Source organism: Hylobates moloch, unplaced genomic scaffold (assembly GCF_009828535.3).
Source record: "Hylobates moloch isolate HMO894 unplaced genomic scaffold, HMol_V3 SCAFFOLD_16, whole genome shotgun sequence".
Taxonomy (NCBI): Eukaryota; Metazoa; Chordata; class Mammalia; order Primates; family Hylobatidae; genus Hylobates; species Hylobates moloch.
Window position 1 is genome coordinate 32,346,458 of NW_026652291.1, and position 21,188 is coordinate 32,367,645.

General features: G+C 45.2%; 1 protein-coding gene across 2 annotated transcripts in view; it reads left to right on the plus strand.

Annotated features, from left to right (window-relative positions):
• ZFYVE1 (zinc finger FYVE-type containing 1) overlaps nt 1-21,188 on the plus strand; it is a 56,913-nt gene that overhangs the window by 14,657 nt on the left and 21,068 nt on the right. For both annotated transcript variants that reach the window (XM_058429743.1, XM_032179703.2), the window contains exons 3-4: nt 12,969-13,473; nt 17,611-17,825. In XM_058429743.1, the coding sequence (XP_058285726.1) occupies nt 12,969-13,473; nt 17,611-17,825 (720 nt within the window). The remainder of the gene's footprint in view (nt 1-12,968; nt 13,474-17,610; nt 17,826-21,188) is intronic.

Consider the following 21,188-nt stretch of genomic DNA (forward strand, 5'->3'; position numbering starts at 1 on the left):
AGAGGCCTTCATTCCCTGGAATGAAGCTCTCTTTTCTGTTTATCTCTGAGTAGAGGCTTTTTGAGGATCCCACAGTTCTTTTTTTTTTTAGACAAAATCTCCCTCTGTTGCCCAGGCTGGAGTGCAGTGGCACTATCTCAGCTCACTGCAACCTCCACCTCCCCGGTTCAAGCGATTCTCCTGCCTCAACCTCCTGAGTAGCTGGGATCACAAGGACGTGCCACCATGCCCGGCTAATTTTTTGCTTTTTTTTTTTTTTTTTTTGAGATGGAGTTTCACTCTTGTTGCCCAGGCTGGAGTGCAATGGTGCGATCTCGGCTCACTGCATCCTTTGCCTCCTGGTTCAAGTAATGTGCCTGCCTCAGCCTCCCGAGTAGCTGGGATTATAAGCATGCGCCACCACAGCCAGCTAATTTTGTATTTTTAGTAGAGAAGGGGTTTCTCCACGTTGGTCAGGCTGGTCTCGAACTCCCGACCTCAGGTGATCCACCTGCCTCGGCCTCCCAAAGTGCTGGAATTACAGGTGTGAGCCACTGCGCCTGGCCAACTTTTTGTATTTTTAGTAGAGATAGGGTTTCACCATGGTGGCCAGCCTAGTCTCAAACTCCTGACCTCAGGTGATCCTCCCACCTCTGGCCTCCAAAAGTTCTGGGATTACAGGTGTGACCCACCGTGCCAGCCTAGGTTTCTTTTTTAATTCAAAAGATACATCCTTTTGAGGGAGGGAGTGGTAAGTATTGAATAAGGATCCTCCTTGTTCAATTATCCCTATTTCTCTGTTTTTTTTTTTGAGACATATTGCTCTGTTGCCTAGGCTGGAGTGCAGTGGCACCATCGTAACTCAAGCAATCCTCCCACATCAGCCTCCCAAGTAACTGGAACTACAGGCATGTACCACCATGCCCAGCTAACTGATTGATTTTTGTAGAGATGAGGTCTCACTATATTGCCCAGGCTGGTCTCTAATTCCTGGACTCAAGCAGTGCTCTGGTCTTGGCCTCCCGAAGTGCTGGGATTAAAGGCATGAGCCACCATGCTCGGCCTATCCTTATTCCGTTAATGAAGCATTTATTGGAAACCTTCCCTAAGGAGAGTTTTGTTTTGTTTCGTTTTGAGATGGAGTCTCGCTCTGTTGCCCAGGTAGGAGTGCAGTGGTGCAATCTCCATTCATTGCAACCTCTGCTTCCTGGGTTCAAGTGATTCTCCTGCCTCAGCCTCCTGAGTAGCTGGGATTACAGGCACGTGCCACCACGCCCACCTAATTTTTGTATTTTTAGTGGAGATGGGGTTTCACCATGTTGGTCAGGCTGGTCTTGAACTCCTGACCTTGTGATCTGCCCGCCTCAGCCTCCCATAGTGCTGAGATTACAGGTGTGAGCCTCCGTACCCAGCCTCCCTAAGGAGAGCTTTTACTTGGGATAATGAAATTTCCAACTGATGGTGATGACTCTGGCTTGGGGCAAACCAGCAATGATGTCAGTCAGCATGCCTCTAGCATTTACTACAAGTTATTCTGGGCCTCCACTGTGCTAAGTGCCTGATGTACATCATCTTATTTAATTTTTGCAGAAATCCTATGAAGTAGATTGTGTTGTTATCTTCATTTTAGAGGTGAATAACAGAGCCCCAGAGGGGTTGAATAAAGTTATCCTAAAGTCAGTGGATGATAGAGTGAGGTTGGTTGAAACTTCAATGGTGATACTATACCATTCCCTCCCCCAGAGGATATAGCGTCTAGACATTTTGTGCTGTGTTCATTCATTTATTGATCAATTGTGTCTTGATTTCCTATTTTGTGTCAGGCACTGTGCTAGGGTTATGGTGGTGAACAACACAGACCGTATCTCTGCCAGCCTGGAGTACATTCTAGTTGGGGTGTTTAGTGCTGGAAGAGTGGGAAACGTTAACAGAGGTGGTGGGTGGGAATGGAGGCTTTGAGCAAGAGAAGGGTTGAGTCAGTTGCCCAGGGTATGATTTAAACCTAGCTCTCTTTTCTAGCCTGGTTTGTGTAGCTTAGCTTTTACTGTTAAGTCCTTTCTTAGACCTCAGAATCATTCCAGAATGAAAGACCATTCTGCTTACTGACAGGCCTTTACTAGAGCTTACATCTGTTTTCACAGCTGGCCAAATATGGATATGCTATGCCACTTAAAAAGGCGGCTGCATCTCCCATCCAGAAGCTCCTCAGAAAGTTCCCTTGAGGATGAGGTGGGGCTTGGGGATGACTCGGTATTTCCAGTGTGTCCTCAGAATTCATCTTTGCTTTGGAAAGCTTTTTATTCAGATATAAATGGATTGCTGAACTGGGTGTGTTGGGTGTGGTCAAAGAAACTGATCAGGGAGCTAAAAATGACTTTTTTTAAAAAAAGAATTTCTTTGTGGACCATCTCTGCATAGAAACACTTTTATTAGACCAGGCATGATGGCTTACGCCTGTAATCTCAGCACTTTGGGAGGCTGAGATGTATGGATCACCTGAGGTTAGGAGTTCAAGACCAGCCTGACCAACATGGAGAAACCCCCATCTCTACTAAAAATACAAAATTAGCTGGGCGTGGTGGCGCATGCCTGTAATCCCAGCTACTTGGGAGGCTGAGGCAGGAGAATCACTTGCACCCGGGAGGCAGAGGTTGCAGTGAGCCGAGATCGTGCCATTGCACTCCAGCCTGGGCAACAAGAGTGAAACTCCGTCTCACACATACAAAAAAATAAAAAAAAGAAACACTTCTGTTTCTGCTAGGATATCAGAGGAGCTGCAGGCAGTCTCTGTGAAGCAAAGTGTCAGAAGCACCACTGGTAGTTACAAGACATGGAGAGGAATTCCTGACCTGTCAAGTAATGGAACACTTCGGGGACACCAGAGTGGAAGAAAGTGATCTTTGCCCCTGCCAAATGTGCTCAGTGTGTTTGTGAGACCAACCCCGTGACTTCAGTGTCTTCAGAAAACATTCGATTGAGAAATGGTTGTGTTTTTTTTATGTGAAACTCTAGCAACATGTACATGGATAAACATGAGGTATACATGCCCTTTAGGATAGAATGAAAAGAAATTTTCTAAACTTGCTGTGTTGAGGAAACAGGTTTAATAGAACTTAAACCTTGCTATTGGAAGGAAATCTCCTTATCATTTGGACTTTAAAATAGACTGGCTACTGATCTGTTTGACATAGTTTAGGTAAAATCCTGTTTGAAATTTAGGCTATGGGGTTGGGCTCAGTGGCTCACCTATAATCCCAAGTGCTTTGGGAGGCCAAGGAAGGAGTATTGCCCGAGGCCAGGAGTTCAAGACCAGCCTGGGCAACATAGAGAGCCCCTGTCTCTACAAAAAATAAAAAAGTTTAGCCAGCTATGGTGGTGCACGCCAGTAGTCCTCCTAGCTACCTGGGAGGCTGAGGCAGGAGACTGATTGAGCCTAAGAGGTTGAGGCTGCAGTGAACCATTGTATTCCAACCTGGGCAACAGAGCAAGACCTGTCTTTAGAAAAAAAAAATTGGAGGAATGTATGATTGTAGTTGGTACAGATTAAATCCTTTTTTCCCAGGGGCCAGTACTGAAAAGACCTTGGTGCCAAACTACTTTTCTTAAGAGTGTTTTCCAGGTTTGTTGGGGTTTAACTTCTAGAGTCTCTGACTGTGCTGTGTTGAACTTCCTTCCTTCCAAGGCTCTTTAGTTCCTTCCTCACCTCTTGGTTTCCCTTTTCAGGCCTCCTTGGAACAAAGCCGGTGCATGGTCTTTCATTCTAGAATGATTCTGTGAGGGCTTAGAAGGAGTCTCTTGAGGGAGATCATCATCATTCCCTTGGCCTGCTTGGGTCGCAGGTTGACTGCTGGACACTTTTCACTACCATGATCTATTCTGAATTCTAAACTGGGGCCGGGCGCAGTGGCTCATCCCTGTAATCCCAGCACTTTGAGAGGCCAAGGCAGGCAGATCACCTGAGGTCAGGGAGTTTGAGACCAGCTGGACAACATGGTGAAACACTGTCTCTACTAAAAATACAAAAAATTAGCTGTGTATGGTGGCGCGTGCCTGTAGTCCCAGCTACTCAGGAGGCTGAGGCAGGAGAATCGCTTGAACCTGGGAAGCAGAGGTTGCAGTAAGCCGAGATTGCGGCACTGCACTCCAGCCTGGGCGACAGAGTTAACCCTTTTTTAAAAAAAAAAAAAAAAAACAAAAGGAACTGGGGTGGGGGATCATTGAGTACAGTTATATTTCATTTTATAGACTCTTCTTGGGAGTCTATACAAAGTAAAAAGCTTTGGGTGAATTGGAGGGAGAGAGAAAGGTGCTGCTGGGTTTTGTAAAGGTTTTTAGACAGAGTCTTACTCTGTTGGCCAGGCTGGAGTGCAGTGGTGCAATCTCGGCTCACTGCAACCTACACCTCCTGGGTTCAAGTGATTCTCCTGCCTTAGCCTCCCGAGTAGCTGGGATTACAGGCATGTGCCACCACACTCAGCTAATTTTTATATTTTTAGTAGAGATAGGGTTTCACCACGTTGGCCAGGCTGGTCTTGAACTCCCGGCTTCAAGTGATCAGCCTTCCTAGGCCTTCCAAAGTGCTGGGATTACAGGTGTGAGCCACCACGCCCAGCCTTATAAAGATTAATACAATATTAGATAGTTACCAAGAGCCAGCTATAAAGCCAGTATGAATAATAATGTGTTTTGGCCGGGCACGGTGGCTCACGCCTATAATCCCAGGACTTTGGGAGGCCGAGGTGGGCGGATCACTTGAGGTCAGGAGATAGAGACCATCCTGGCTAACACGGTGAAACCCCATCTCCACTAAAAATACAAAAAATTCTCCGGGCGTGGTGGTGGGCACCTGTAGTCCCAGCTACTCCAAAGGCTGAGGCAGGAGAATGGCCTGAACTGGAGAGGCGGAGCTTGCAGTGAGCTGAGATTGCGCCACTGCACTCCAGCCTGGGCGACAGAGTGAGACTCCATCTCATAAAAAAAAAAAAAAAAAAATGTGTTTTGATTAGCAGGAGAAAGTTATCTGATGCAAGCAGTGTGATCTTTCATTTTAGGTAGAATTCATTTAGATCTTACCACATTGCTGAATCAGCCCCCAAATGAGCAATTCACAGGTGCAAGCCCAGCTGCTGCTGCTGTGCACCTGGGTGTTTTCCCAGTGGGCTGGTCTTTAATAATGGTTCACATATCGAGTGCTTACTCCGTGCCATGCACTGTGCTATGCCTTTTACATACTTTATCTCTTTTAGTCTGCTGAGTGTCGCTAGGAGCTGGACACCTGTTATTATCTCATTTCCCTGAGGCGTTGAGTAGTTAAGTACCTTTCCCAAGGCCACACTATGGTTTCAAAGCCTGTAGTGGCATTCGGGTGTTTTGGACTCGCCTGAGGCCTAGCAAGCTCGGGGAAGATGGAAGGCAAAAGTTGGGGAGGGGTGGCTTTGGTGTCCCTCCTGCATTTGCTGTTGGTAAGGGCCAGTGACCATTTCAAACATGTTGTCGACTTGGATGGGGTGGCCAGTTGGCCGAGCTCAGGGCCAGGTAACCTATTTAACTCCAGGGTTGGAGCACCGTGGGGTCACCGAGTGAGACAAGCTGAACAAGTAGAGCTGGAGCCTCGTTCCTTCCTGGCCTCTTCCCTCCTTCATCAAAGAGAATCTTCTTATTTTTCTCTACCTTTGCCTCCCTGACTGAAAACCAGTCTTGCTGCCACCTAGGCTAGGCTGTTCTCTCCTTTCTAGCCTAGGGAAAAATACTCATATGTTAAGGATGAATTTAGTAGTATATCAGGAAGCAAAGTAACATGAAAGGCAGAGAAGTGTGCCAGAGAAGTGTGGTTTCAGTGTGCCAGTATTTTCCCATGTATTTATTTGATTAATTAGCACCTGCAAAGATGGTTATAGCCTCCTTTTTTTTTTGAGACAGGGTCTCACTGTCACCCAGGCTGGAGTACAGTGGCGTGATCTCGGCTCACTGCAAACTCTGCCCAGGCTCAAGCAATTCTCCCACCTCAGCCTCCTGAGTAGTTGAGACTGCAGGCACGTGCCACAACGCCCGGCCAATTTTTTGTATTTTTAGTAGAGATAGAGTTTTGCTAGGTTGCCAAGGCTGGTCTCAAACCCCTGGGCTCAAGTGATCCATCTGCTTTGGCCTCCCACAGTGCTGGGATTACAGGTGTGAACCACTGCACCTGGCCAGCCTCCTTTCACATGAAGAAAATGCAGTCGGTGCATGTTAAGGGATTGTTCACTGCTTGTCTGTAGAAAAAACAGCCTGGAGCTTTGAGTTCCTCCTCCCAGGAGTATTATTTGCACTGGACTCATCTATAGGCCCAACACATGGACATCCACACTTGACACACCCCCGGACACCAAATGGCTAAGTGGTATCACCAAATGCAGGCAAGGAGTGTTTTCTTTCCATCCCATATGAGTTATATATATATATATATATATAGTACATCATTTGGTGGACACTTAATATGAATCCTGAGACATTTAATTCTGTACCTAAATGTTCCCCCGTCCCCACTTTCAGGTGCCTGCTCTTAGATACTCAGGATAGCAGTGGCTGTTTTGTTTGTAAAGAGTCACGACAGAGTAGATTTCCATGGGAAGAAAATCCCTAGGCCTGGTCTTCCATACCAGGCCTGGTGGAGCAGGTGGATGGCTCTTCCAGCAGCCACCCTGACCTCACCTGACTGTGCCAGTAGAGCTTTATGGAGCTTTTGTTTTGTTTCTCTTGCTGGCCGACTTAGCAGCTTGGAACCAGGCTGGCTGAGTGACACGGGTCCAAAATGGGCTGTTCTGTGTAACTTCTTGTTTCTGTCCGTTGTCTGCTGGATCAGTTAGCCCATCACCAAGTTTATGAAATGCTGCTGTGTGTTTAGCCCTGTGGAAAATGTATGATGGGAAAAGTGTTTAAGGTACCTGTGTACTTAGCAAGGTGGCTGGCGTTTATTCACTCACTCATTCACTCAGCAGCTGCACACTGAGCCCCTCCTGTGTGCCAGGCGGTGTCCTGAGTGCTCTGCATGTAAAGATAAGGTAGACACGGCCCTGCCCTCATGGCTGTAGTGAAGGGCACTGTCACTGCAGCCGGCATTCAGTGAACTGTTAGAATTGTCAGCAATATTCAGGCTCTTAATAATGAAACAATAGTGATGTCATTAATAGAATAATGAGTGGTTTACTTTTTTTTTTTTTCAGTTAGAGTCTTGCTCTGTTGCCCAGACTGGAGTGCAGTGGCATGATCTCGGCCCACTGCAACCTCCACCTCTTGGGCTCAAGTGATTCTCGTGTCCCAGCCTCTTGAGTAGCTAGGACTATAGGCGTGAACCACTACGCCCAGCTAATTTTTTGATTTTGTAGAGTTGGGGTTTTGCTATGTTGCTTAACGTAGTCTTGAATTCCAGGGCTCAAGTGATCCTCCCGTCTTGGCCTCCCAAAGCACGGAGATTTGGTTTACCATCTCGATGGGATTATAGGAAACAAAGGTTTATCATATTTTCACACTGAGTGGTCTGTATATTTCTCTGTTATCAAACCAGCAGACTCTTGAGAATCAGCAAGGTGTTCACCTCTATAATCCCAGCACTTTGGGAGGCGGAGGGGCGGATCACCTGAAGTCAGGAGTTTGAGACCAGCCTGGGAAACATTGCGAAATCCCGTCTCTACTAAAAGTACAAAAAAAAATTAGCTGGGTGTGGTGACATGCGCCTGTAATACCAGCTACTCTGGAGGCTGAGGCAGGAGAATGGCTTGAATCCAGAAGGCGGAGGTTGCAGCGAGCCGAGATTGTGCCCCTGGACTCCAGCCTGGGTGACGAGTGAGATTCTGCCTCAAAAAAAAAAAAAAAAAAAGAAAAAAAGGGCCGGGCGCGGTGGTCACGCCTGTAATCCCAGTGCTTTGGGAGGCCGAGGCGGGCGGATCACGAGGTCAGGAGATTGATACCATCCTGGCTAACATGGTGAAACCCCGTCCCTACTAAAAAATACAAAAAATTAGCCGGGCATGGTGGCGGGCGCCTGTAGTCCCATCTACTCTGGAGGCTGAGGCAGGAGAATGGCGTGAACCTGGGAGGCGGAGCTTGCAGTGAGCCGAGATTGCGCCACTGCATTCCAGCCTGGGTGACAGAGCTAGACTCTGTCTCAGAAAAAAAGAAAAAGAAAAAAGAAAAAATCAGCAACGTGTTTTATTCTCTGTTGGCTGGAAGATACTTGATGTGAAGCTTCCTCACTCCTTTGGCTGGAGTAGCCATAAGCTCTTTGAATTAGGAGCTTTGACCCTGAGCTACTAAAAATACAAAAATTAGCCGGGCGTGACAGCGCATGCCTGTAATCCCAGGTACTTGGGAGTTTGAGGCGGGAGAATCACTTAAACCCAGGAGGTGGAGGTTGCAGTGAGCCAAGATCACGCTACTGCACTCCAGCCTGGGCAACAGAGCAAAAACTCCGTCTCAAAAAAACAAAAACAAAACCAAAAACTGTACTGAGATGTAATTCACATACCATAATATTCACCAGTTTAAAGTATATAATTCAGTATTTTTAGTATGTTCATAAAGTTGTACAGTCTTTACCACTATCTAATTCTGGAATATTTTCATCATTCCAAATAGAAACCCAGCTTTAGCAGTCTCTCCCTCCTCCCTCCTCCCTCTAGCCTCTAGCAACCACTAATCTACTTGCTGTCTATGAATCTGCCTGCTCTGGACGTTTCATATAAATGGAGTCGTACACCATGTACGACTTTTGTGTGTGGCTCGGTCTTTTGTGTGTGGCTCCTTTCACTTACCATGTTTTCAAGGGTTATCTGTGTTGTAGCATGTATCAGCACTTCATTCTTTTTTGTTGTTGTTACCCCAGTAGTGTCAAGCAAATATTATTTGATAGCCAGCTACGTTCATTTCACAAAAACGTTTTCCCAACATTTCTACCTAAATGTTATTAGGTAACAGTGAAATTTGTATTCTTTCTTTTTTTTTTTTTCCGAGATGGAATCTCGCTTTGTCGCCCAGGCTGGAGTGCAATCGTGCGATGTCAGCTCACTGCAACCTCTGCTTCCTGGGTTCAAGCGATTCTCCTGTCTCAGCCTCCCGAGTAGCTGGGATTACCGGCATGTGCCACCACACCTGGCTAATTTTGTATTTTTAGTAGAGACGGGGTTTCTGCATGTTGGTCACGCTGGTCTCGAACTCCTGACCTCAGATGATCTGCCCATCTCGGCCTCCCAAAGTGCTGGGATTACAGGTGTGAGCCACTGCGCCTGGCCAAAATTTGTATTATTTCTCTAGGGAAAATATTTGCACTTTAGCCTCTCCATATGATAATTGGGGATGGGAGGTAGGTACAGAACTCTCACTTGTCCATGTTATAAGCACATTTGGAGGGTAGAATTATTAATAAATACTTTGGAAATATACAGAATATTACAAATTCTATAATTATAATTGCGAAAAGCATTTCCCATCTTTAGATGAGATCCGGTGTGTTCAATGGGGTATGGCCGTAGACAGTGTCTTTAGAATAAGAGAAATGTGACTGTATTTTACATGCTTTTCTCATTCTTTCAGTCTAAGGTTAAGTAAGTGAAACTTAAATAAAAGACTACTGTGGATTTTAGGAAAATCTGCTATCGTAATAGTTTTTCTCCACTAAAAAGCTAATTGAAATGATTCAGGATATAATTTCCAATAGAATCTTTCAGATGTATGATTCCCTTCAAATTTGCTAGCCTTATCTATTTTCTGACCAATCTAACAAGTCCATAGGGAAATAGTATAGTGAAAAAAAGAAAAAAAACAACCAATACTAGGTCAGTAGATATTACTTCAATACAATGAACAACATTTTGCAACAGCAGGAATATGCAGTCTTGCATAACATTCAAAGCCCCCTCTGAAGTTTAAGAAGCAAAGATTTAGGAAGACTGTGAAAGGAGGAAGTGGCACAGTCATGACAGAAAACATTCAAGGCATAGATAGGAATTTCTACCAAGTCAGGTCAAAGTAAGAACATATGTAAGAAATGTCCCAAAGGTGAGAATAACTGACACATATTGAAGCAAGGGGTGGAAGTGGCTCATTCCTTTTTATGGCTGTGTAGTAACTCAGTGTATGGATATACCACATTTTATCAGTTGATGAGTGTTTGGGCTGTTTTCACTTTTTTGGCTGTTATGGATAATGCTGCTGTGAATATTGATGTACTTAGAAGATTTGTGTGGACATGTGTTTTCAGTTCTCTTGGTTATATAGCTAGATGTGGACAAGCTGTTTTCCGGACTGGCTATGTGATTTTACGTTCCCACCAGAAGTGCATGAACATTGTGATTTCTGTACATCCTTGCCAATGCTTGTTGTCTTTTTTTTTTTTTTTTTTTTTTGAGACGGAGTCTCGCTCTGTCGCCCAGGCTGGAGTGCAGTGGCGCGATCTCGGCTCACTGCAAGCTCCACCTCCCGGGTTCACGCCATTCTCCTGCCTCAGCCTCTCCGAGTAGCTGGGACTACAGGTGCCTGCCACCACGCCCGGCTAATTTTTTGTATTTTTAGTAGAGACGGGGTTTCACTGTGGTCTCGATCAACTGACCTCGTGATCCGCCCGCCTCGGCCTCCCAAAGTGCTGGGATTACAAGCGTGAGCCACCGCGCCCGGCCTTTTTTTTTTTTTTTTTTTTTTTTTAGAGACAGGGCTTCTCTCTGCCACCCATCCTGGAGTGCAGCGGTGCAATCATGGTTCACTGTAGCCTCGAACTCCTGAGCTCAAACGATCCTCTTGCTTCAGCCTCCTGAGTAGCTAGGATTACGGGTGCATACCACCATGCCCAGCTAATTTTTAATTTTTTTTGTAGAGACAGAGGTCTTACCATGTTGCCCAGGCTGGTCTCAAACTCCTGGCCTCAAGCTATCCTCTCATTTTACCTCCCAAAGTACTGGGATTATAGGCCTGAGCCACTGCTCCCAGCCATTTGTTGTCTTGTGGATATGAAGTGATAGCTCACTGTAGTTTTGCTTTGCATTTCTCTAATGACTCAGGACTTGGAGCATCTTTTCAGATGCTTATTGGTTGCTTGCATATCTTTTAAGGAGAAATGTCTATTCAAATTGTTTGCCTACTTTTTAATTGGGTTGCTTATCTTCATTGTTGAGTTGTAAGATTTCTTTGTATGTTTGGAATACTAGTCTTATTAGATTTATTTTATTTTATATTTTATTTTATTTTATTTTATTTTAATTTTATTTTTTTGAGACAGGTTCTTGTTCTGTCACCCAGACTGGAGTGCAGTGGCACAATCTCGGCTCACTGCAGTCTGCCTCTCGGGTTCAAGTGATTCTCCTGCCTCAGCCTCCCAAGTAGCTAGGATTACAGGCATGTGCCACCACACCCAGCTAATTTTTGTGTTTTTAGTAGAGATGGGGTTTCACCATGTTGGCCAGGCTGGTCTCGAACTCCTGGCCTCAAGTGATCTGCCCGCCTGGGCCTCCCAAAGTGCTGAGATTACAGACATGAGCTACCATGCCCCGCCTCTTTGTTAATTTTAATGAGACGGATGACACTGTGTTTCCCAGGGTGGCTGCAAACTCCTGGGCTCAAACAATCCTCCTGCCTCAGCCTCCTTGAGTGTCTGAGATTACAAATGGATGCCACCATGCCTGGCTCCTTATCAGATATTGAATCTACAAATATTTTCTTCCATTCTGTAAGTTGTCTTTTCATTGTCTTTTTTTTTTTTTTGAGTCAGGGTCTCACTTTGTCACCCAGTCTGGATCACAGTTCACTGTAACCTCCAACTCCTGGGCTTGAGCCATCTTCCCACCTCAGCCTCCGGAGTAACTGGGACTAAAGGCATGCACTCAGCTATTTATTTATTTATTGATTTGAAATGGAGTTTCGTTCTTGTTGCCCAGGCTGGAGGGCAGTGGTGCGATCTCTGCTCACTGCAACCTCCGCTTCCCGGGTTCAAGTGATTCTCCTGCCTTAGCCTCCTGAGTAGCTGGGATTACAGGCATGTGCCACCATGCCCAGCTAATTTTGTATTTTTGTAGGGATGGGGTTTGTCCATGTTGGTCAGGCTGGTCTCGAACTCCTGACCTCAGGTGATCTGCCTGCCTTGGCCTCCCAAAGTGTTGGGATTACAGGCGTGAGCCACCGCACCCGGCCTCATTTTTTATTTTTTGTAGTGACACAGGGTCTTGTTATATTGCCAGACTGCACTTGAACTCCTAGGCTCAAGCAGTCCTCCTGCCTTGGTCTCACAAGGTGTTGGGACTATAGCCACTGCTCCTGGCTAGATCAAGTCTAATTTATCTATTTTTTCTTTTTATTTGGTTATTTATTTTTAAATTTTTAATATTTTTAAAATTTTTAGCAGAGACAGGATTTCACCATGTTGCCCAGGCCAGTCTCGGACTCCTGAGCCACCTCACTCGGCCCCATCCCCCTTTCTTTATTTTTTTTTTTGAGGCAGGGTCTCATTCTGTTGCCCATGCTGGAGTGCACTAGCAGTATCACAGCTCATTGCAGCCTCAAACTTCTGGGTTCAAGGGATCCTCCTTCCTCAGCCTCCTAAAGTGCCACTGTTACATGCGTGAACCACCACACCTGGCCTTATCTGTTTTTTCTTTTGTTACTTGTGCTTATGTTGTCCTATCTAAGGAACTATAGACTAATCCAAAGTCACAAAGGTTAATTACTTTGTTTTCCTCTAAGAGTTTTACGGTTTTAGCTCTTTTTTTTTGTTTTTTTGTTTTTTTTTTCTTTTCTTTTTCTTTTTATAGTTTCAGCTCTTTTCATGGCCGCTAAGTTATTTCCCTGACTAGAGCTTCAGAGATTCCTTTGAGCTGTTTGCTAAGGGTGGAGGTGGGGAGCTATTATCCTGCGACTTCCTTTCTTTGACAATTCAATCAAGTTCCTTGTCCCTGGGAAGCACTTATTCTTGTAGGTGTTTCTAGTGCTTTTACAGTTTCTGTATTTCATAGTCTTTTTTTTTTTTGCAGGTAACAAATGAAGAAGACTTCATTAGAAAATTGGACTGCAAACCTGATCAGCATCTGAAAGTGGTTTCCATTTTTGGAAATACTGGCGATGGAAAGTCTCATACTCTCAACCACACTTTCTTTTATGGTCGTGAAGTCTTCAAAACCTCCCCCACCCAGGAGTCCTGCACTGTAGGAGTGTGGGCAGCCTATGACCCAGTTCACAAAGTAGCAGTGATCGATACGGAAGGGCTCCTGGGGGCAACCGTGAATCTAAGCCAGAGAACACGGCTGCTGCTTAAGGTCCTGGCCATCTCAGACCTCGTCATCTATCGAACTCATGCAGACCGGCTGCATAACGACCTCTTCAAATTCCTTGGGGATGCCTCAGAAGCTTATCTGAAGCACTTCACCAAGGAGCTCAAGGCCACCACTGCTCGCTGTGGCCTGGATGTCCCTTTATCCACCCTGGGCCCTGCAGTTATCATCTTCCATGAGACTGTGCACACCCAGCTACTGGGCTCTGGTGAGTAGATGGGGTACAGTGTCACAGCTCAACCTTTATCGGTACAAGGAGGCAGCTATTTGGGCTGCAATAGCAACTTATCGGTAGTGGATTGCCCAGAAAGATTTCTGTCCAAAGAAGACATAGAAAGTGTCTCAAGGAGGATGGAGTGATCAAACATGTCAATCTGCTTATAGGTTAACTAGCATAAGGATTGAGAATTGCCAATTGGCTTTGGCAATATATAAGTCCTTGGTGATCTGGATAAGACCTGTTCACTGAGATGGTGGGGGGTAAAAGCTTGATCAGAGTGCGATCAAGAGAAAATAGGAGAAAGCCAAGTACAGTGGCAAGTGCCTGTAATACTAGCTACCTGGGAGGCTCATGTGGGAGAATCCTTTGAGCCCAAGAGTTAGAGATCAGCCTGGGCAACATAGTGAGGCTGTGTCTCTAAAAAAAAAAAAATAAGATTAGGAGAAGAATTACTTTATTCAACTCTTTGACAGAGTTCTATAAAGCAAAGAAGAACAATGAGATTGTAGCTGGAGGCTCATGTGGGATTTCAAGGGATTTTTCTTTTTTAAAATTTAAGATGTGAGGTATTGCAGATATTTATGTGCTGATGAGAATGATTCATTAGAGAGGGAAGAATGTAGATGTAAGAGAGCAGGAACAGTTGGAGTGATGCATGAGTGGAAGGGTCAGCCTTAGGACCACGGACAGTTCATCCATAACAATGGGAAAGAAAGTAGACAATATGGACACGGTCGCAGACAAGAAGATCGATGTGGACATGGGACGTGTGTATGTAAGTTCTTGTTTTCTTAGAGAAACAGGAAGCAAGATTGTCACCTGAGTGGTAGGAGGATGAGGGAAAGGTGCAATAACAGATTAGATAGGAGGGGAGCAGTAAATTTGGCTCCTGAAACAATTGGAATCTTCACTTGTTCATTCAGTCATCAAAGTTTATTGAGTGCATGTGTCATGTGCTGAGCACTGAGGCACAGAGCAGAAAAAACACTTCCTGTCTTTGGAGAGCTCACAGTCTAGTTGGGGCAACCGCACGGTGTTCTGTGCATACCTCCGTACCTACAGGTACGGAGCTGTGGGAGTCCAGAGCAAGGACGCTACACCTTATGGAATCTAGGAAAGAAGAGGTGACATTTGAGCTCTGAGAGACTTGGCTAGATGGAGGAGGGGAAAAAGATGCTCTAGGAAGAACAAACTCCTAGTAGCTTCAAGGAACAAATTGTGTTCAGAGAACTGCAGGTAGGGCTGGGTGTGGTGGCTCACACCTGTAATCTCAGCACTTTGGGAGGCCAAGGCAGGAGGATCCCTTGAGCCTGAGAGGTTGAGGCTGCAGTGAGCTGTGATTGTGTTATTGCCCTCCAGCCTGGGCAATAGTGAGACCCTGTCTCAAAAAAAGAAGGAAAGAAAAAAGAGACAAGGGAAGTAGTTCTGCAATAGCTTCCAAAATTCCATTCTAACTCCCTTCAATGCATCCTCCATGTAGCATCCAGAGTGATCTTTTCAAAAGCTTAATTTACACTTCAGATCATGTAATACTTCTGCTTGCAACCTTGTCAGTGGCTTTTGACTACGTCAAAATAAAATCCAAACTCCTAAATGTAGTGTCATCACTTTAACTCCTGCCTTTGTCTCTGACCTCCTCTAGTTACCCCTCTTCATTCTCCCCCTGCCCACTGAATGCAGCCCCTTCCCTGCCACCCCCACTGCCATGTTTGAAGCATGGCTTTTGTGGGAGGGAATGATGGAGAGACTCAGGGATCAGATCATCGGTGGCCTTGACTCAGTTCTCAAGTATGGCAGGAGTCCATGAAGGATCTTAAGCAGAGAGTTAGATGGCCAGATCTATATTTTCAAAAGATTCCCTGGCAGCCTATTACAGGATGACTGAGGCAGGGGGACCAGTCAGCAGGATATCAAGTCACTCAAGTGAGAAGTGGTTGGGATTCAGCCAGGGCAGTGGCAGTAGGAGGGAAGTGCACAGAGTAGGCCATAAAGGAGGTTGAATCTGAAGGACCTGGCACCAGTTGATTCTGGTGGTACCAGTGACACATGCCCTATAGAAGATAATGCATGTAAATGTTCCCCAGTGAAGGAGCAGATTAATTAGCAAGTACCTCGAAGATAAGGAGAGGAGGTGAGAAATGCTGACTTCAGCTGCCTCCTGTGATCAATACTTTTATGCCACTTTGGATCTTTACAGTGTTGGTGAGGGGAAGGTTTAATTGCCAGTTCAGGATTTTGAAGTAACCAGCCCCTTAAAAGTTATTGTATTTTAGGCTGAGCACAATGACTCATGCCTATAATCCCAGCACTTTGGGACATTGAGGCGGGAGGATCACTTGAGCCCAGGAGTTTGAGACCAGCCTGGGCAAAATAGCAAGACTCTGACTCTACAAAAACATTAAAAAGTTAGCCAGATGCAGTGGTACATACCTGTGGTCCCAGCTCTTTGGGAGGCCAAGGTGGGTGGATCACCTGAGGTTTGGAGTTCGAGACCAGCCTGGCCAACATGGTGAAACCCTGTCTCTACTAAAAATACAAAAATTAGCCAAGTATATGGTGGTGGGCACCTGTAATCCCAGCTACTCAGGAGGCTGAGGCAGGAGAATCACTTGAACCCTGGAGGTGGAGGTTGCAGTGAGCCGAGATTGCACCACTGCTCTCCATCCAGACTGGGCAACAGAGTGAGACTTCGTCTCAAAAAGTAAGTAAGTAAATAAGTAAATAAATAAATAAAAAGGAAATTAAAAAGTCCTTTCAACCTTTATCACCGATACATTTATTGAATCCATCTGTGCTATGGCTGCACAAGTTTCTGGACAAATGATGAGAGTGTGGGCAAGCAAATACCCTTATACATTGGTAGTTTGCCCAGAGCTTCCTCACAAAAGACCAGAATTTTCAAAGTACAGAGAATTGTAAAAGTTCTTCAGGAAGGTGATTGGTTAAGTATATCCACAGGATCGAAGACTCTATTGCTGCTTTTGAGTGTATTGTGACAAGGACAGGTACTTACGGTATGTTATTAAGTGAGAAAAGAGCAAGTTGCATATATATACGTTGCTAAGTCTGTAGGAAAAATGTCTGAAAGGGCCAACATTGAGCTGTGGTTACTTTTGGGAAGTAGGTGAGAGCAGAGGACATAATTTCTTTCCTTTTATGCTTTGGCATATCTAGATTTTTCCGACAATGAATGGGTTTTTGGGAAAAAAGACTCCTCCTTGAAGTATAATGTGCATACAGAACAGTGCATATCATATCAGGGTATCATGTGATGAGTTTTCACTGCCTGAATGCTCCTGTGTACTCAGCGCTAGACCATAGGACACCAGCCCTCCTCATAGAAGCCCTCCTCATGTCCTTTACCAGGAAAGGGCAACCTGAGTTCTCACAGCATAGATCAGTTCTGACTGCTTATATACTTCACGTACATTGAGTCAGAGTATCTTACTTTTTTTTTTTTTTTTTTTTTTGAGATGGAGTCTCGCTCTGTCGCCAGGCTGGAGTGCAGTGGCGCGATCTCGGCTCACTGCAACCTCCACCTCCCAGGTTCAAGTGATTCTCCTGCCTCAGCCTCCTGAATAGCTGGGATTACAGGCGCCTGCCACCACGCTCGGCTAACTTTTGTATTTTTAGTAGAGATGCGGTTTCACCATGTTGGCCAGGATGGTCTCCATCTCTTGACCTCGTGATCCACCCGCCTCGGCCTCCCAAAATGCTAGGATTACAGGTGTGAGCCACCGCGCCCAGCCTCGTATCTTACTTTTATAATGAAAGATTTTTTTTGTTGTTGTTTGAGACAGAGTCACTCTTGTCTCCTAGGCTATAGTGCAGTGGTGCGATTTCGGCTCACTGCAAGCTTCCTCTCCTGGGTTCAAGCAATTCTCCTGCCTCAGCCTCTGGACTAGTAGGGATTACAGGCATGTGCCACCACGCCCAGCTAATTTTTTTGTATTATTAGTAGAGACAGGGTTTCACCATGTTGGCCAGGCTGAACTCCTGACCTCGGGTGATCCGCCCACCTTGGCCTCCCAAAGTGCTGGGGTTACAGACGTGGGCCACTGTGCCTGGCCTCCTTTTTTTTTAATGTCACTCACTACGCATGTGCCTGTGTTTCTGCTCGTATAGATCACCCCTCAGAGGTGCCAGAGAAGCTCATCCAGGACCGGTTCCGGAAGCTGGGCCGCTTCCCTGAAGCCTTTAGTTCCATTCACTACAAGGGAACGAGGACTTACAACCCTCCCACGGACTTTTCTGGGCTTCGCCGTGCTTTGGAGCAGCTACTAGAGAATAACACCACCCGTTCTCCCCGGCACCCGGGAGTCATCTTCAAAGCCCTGAAGGTCAGTTGGCTTGTGCCCCAAGGGCTTCTCATTGGGGTGCCAGTGGGTGGTGAGAACGCTCAGTTCGCCAGCTTTTGTGGTGCTGGTGATTGGAAATCTGGGTGCAAAGAGGTTATAAGAAGCGGAAGCACATGAATGGAGTCTGCATCTGTCAGATGCTTTCATTTTGCCAGGAGTGCAAATATGGGGAAGTCACAAGTGATAGTAAAAAAAAAAGTGCTCGGTCCTCAGCTAGGAGAAAAACCAGGCACTCATTTCTGGCTGGTGTGGCTCAGCCCTGGCGAGTTGGTGTCATTTGGAGTCTCACTTAATCTGGACAGCCTTTATGCTTTTCTTAATATTGACTCACTGTTTTTTTCTTATCTAAATTGATTTATTCATAGAGGAAACTTTTTGTTAGCACTATAAGTGGAAAACTAGTATCACAGGTAGAAATTTTTTTTTGTTTGGGGGGCGTTTAGGAGCAGGGGTTTAATAGGCAAAAGAAAGAGAAAGAACAGCTCTCTCTCTCTTGCGAGAGAGAGAGGCACCTGAATGGGACTCCCCCCCAGAGGTAGAAAATTACCAAAACAAAACACAAAAATAGATACACAATAACACTACTATTTATTATATACCAAAGTTCAGAGTACTCTGTATGGATTAGTTCACTTAATCCTTACACCAACTCCATGAGTTAAGTACTGTTAATATCCTCATTTACAGATGAGGAAACGGAGGCACCAAGAGATGAAGTAATTGGTTATACACAGTTACTGAGTGACAGCAGGCCTAACGCCTGGCCAGTTTACGCTAGAGCTCCTTCTCATAACCACAAAGGCTGTACTGCCTCTCAACCAATAAAATCGCATATTATTCCTTAGCTAGAGACTATTACGCATGGAAGGTTCTGAGACTGGGTCCTGTTTTTTCTTTCTTTAAGAGGGAGATTTACAGCCAGGCCTGGTGGCTCATGCCTGTAATTCCAGCACTTTGGGAGGCTGAGGCGGGTGGATCACTTGAGGTCAGGAGTTTGAGACCAGCCTGGCCAACATGGTGAAACCCCCTTTCTACCAAAAATACAAAAAAATTAGCCGGGCATGGTGGCGCACTCCTGTAATCCTAGCTACTTGGGAGGCTGAGGCAGGAGAATTGCTTGAACCCGGGAGGCAGAGGTTGCAGTGAGCCAAGATCGCCCCACTGCACTCCAGCCTGGGAGACAGAGCGAGACGCTGTCTCAAAAAAAAAAAAAAAAAAGAGGGAGATTTGGCCTCTTAAAGAGAGAGGTGGAGATTAAATGAAAGCATACTTAAGAGACAAAGTACTTGTTATATAGTAAAAATGTTCAGTGAATGTTAATTGTGAATAATATTAAGGAAAAACTATGGAAAATGATTACATTTGAATAATTCGTGAAATACGTACATTTCCAGTTAGGATTTGAAGTTCAAGCGCACTTAGTTGTATTGGCTAATAATGTCCTTGTAGTGGCTCAAAGGCAGTCAAAGTGGAAGATGACGCTTACGTAATGCAAACATTCTGAAAAGACACTGAATCAGGCAAAGGGCTATAAATCTGATCACGGTGCATTATAACGCAAATAGGCCAGAGGCTGGATTATAGCAGCTCCTTTGCTCTTCTGGAAGCTAACCCAGATTAATGTTTAAGTAAGACCATCAGGGACACTGAGCGCTGTAAACTGTAATTAGTGCTCAGGTATTTTTCCCCTCAGAAGTCTTGGATGTCCTACCTCAGGCCAATTTATTACTGGCTTTGAGAAAAATAGTTACACTGTATTCTTCCAAGGTGGTAAGATTCACCAAGCTTTCTGTGATTAAAATGAACCTGGTCTGTCGGGTGAGGTGGCTCATGCCCGTGATCATTCCCAGCACTTTGAGAGGCAGAGGTGGGCAGGTCACGTGAGGCTAGGAGTTCGAGGCCAGCCTGGCCAACATGGTGAAACCTGTCTCTACTGAAAATATGAAAATTAGCCAGGCGTGGTGGCAGACGCTTGTAATCCCAGCTACTGGGGAGGCTGAGGCAGGAGAATCGCTTGAACCTGGGAGGCGGAGGTTGCAGTGGGCCGAGATTGCGCCACTGTACTCTACTGTACTCTAGCCCAGGCAACAGACCTAGACTCCGTCTCAAAAAAAAAAAAAAAAAAAAAAAAAAAAGCCCAGGCGTGGTGGCTCACGCCTTTAATCCCAGTACTTCAGGAGGCAGGTGGATCACCTGAGGTTGGGAGTTCAAGACCAGCCTGACCAACATGGAGCAACCACGTCTCTACTAAAAATACGAAATTAGCCACGCGTGGTGGTGCATGGCTGTAATCCCAGCTACTCAGGAGGCTGACGCAGGAGAATTGCTTGAACTTGAGAGGCGGAGTTTGCGGTCAGTTGAGATCGTGCCACCGCACTCCAGCCTGGGCAAGAAGAGCAAAACTCCATCTCAAAAAAAAAAAAAGAACCTGGTCAGCTGGAATTCTGATGATTCCTGGTAACTGGCATCCTCAAAATTTCACTGAGATCTGATATATTCTATTCTCTGAGGTGTAGGGGCTGTGCTGTACTGAGCTGTGGGACTGACTTCTTTTGTCTATGGGAAGGAGTCATTTGTTTAAGCTTGTGATTTGGGTTCTCCCCAGAGAATTGTGCAGTTGTTGCAGTTTACCCAAATCTTTGAAAAAATTGATTTTGTACTTTTTTGTTTTAAACATCCTTTAAATTAAAAATGCTTAATTCTCTGGTTATCACTCTAATAGCCACTTTTAAGATCTGCCTTAGGCAAATTGACCAAGTAGAGTTTTATTGTTAAAATAGACTCTACCTAAAGTTTTCATAGTTCACAGCAGTGTATAATATAAATGGCTGTCTTTTCTTCTCCACTTATTTTTATTTTGTTTTATGCTGTTGTATTAATTTTTTTATTAGTAGCCTTGAGTCCTTTTGAGATAAAAGAGTTGGGGTGGGTATAAACAGATAAATGACACGTCAGAATAATTTGTTTGATTTCTTGAATCTCCCCTTTTTTCTTTCTTTTTTTCTTTTTTTTTGAGACAGGGTCTTGCTCTGTTGCCCAGGCTGGAGTGCAGTGGTGTGATCACAGCTCACTGCACTCCAGCCTCTCACAGCCACTGCACCAGGCCCCAAGAGCTTTTAACTCCACTGCTGTATTCCTTCCCAATAGTTATTTCACTTCTAAAGAGGTCAGAGGATGTGACCATTTTAAAAGGTTCCTGATATGTACTGTCAGTTATATTTGAGTATTTGGTTATTTTAATTAAAACAGAGATGTCATTTTAAAAATTATAAAAGCAATGCATATTCATGATAAACAATTCAAGTACTGCAGAGTGTATGAGGCTTAAGTCCCCTTTCCTTCCCC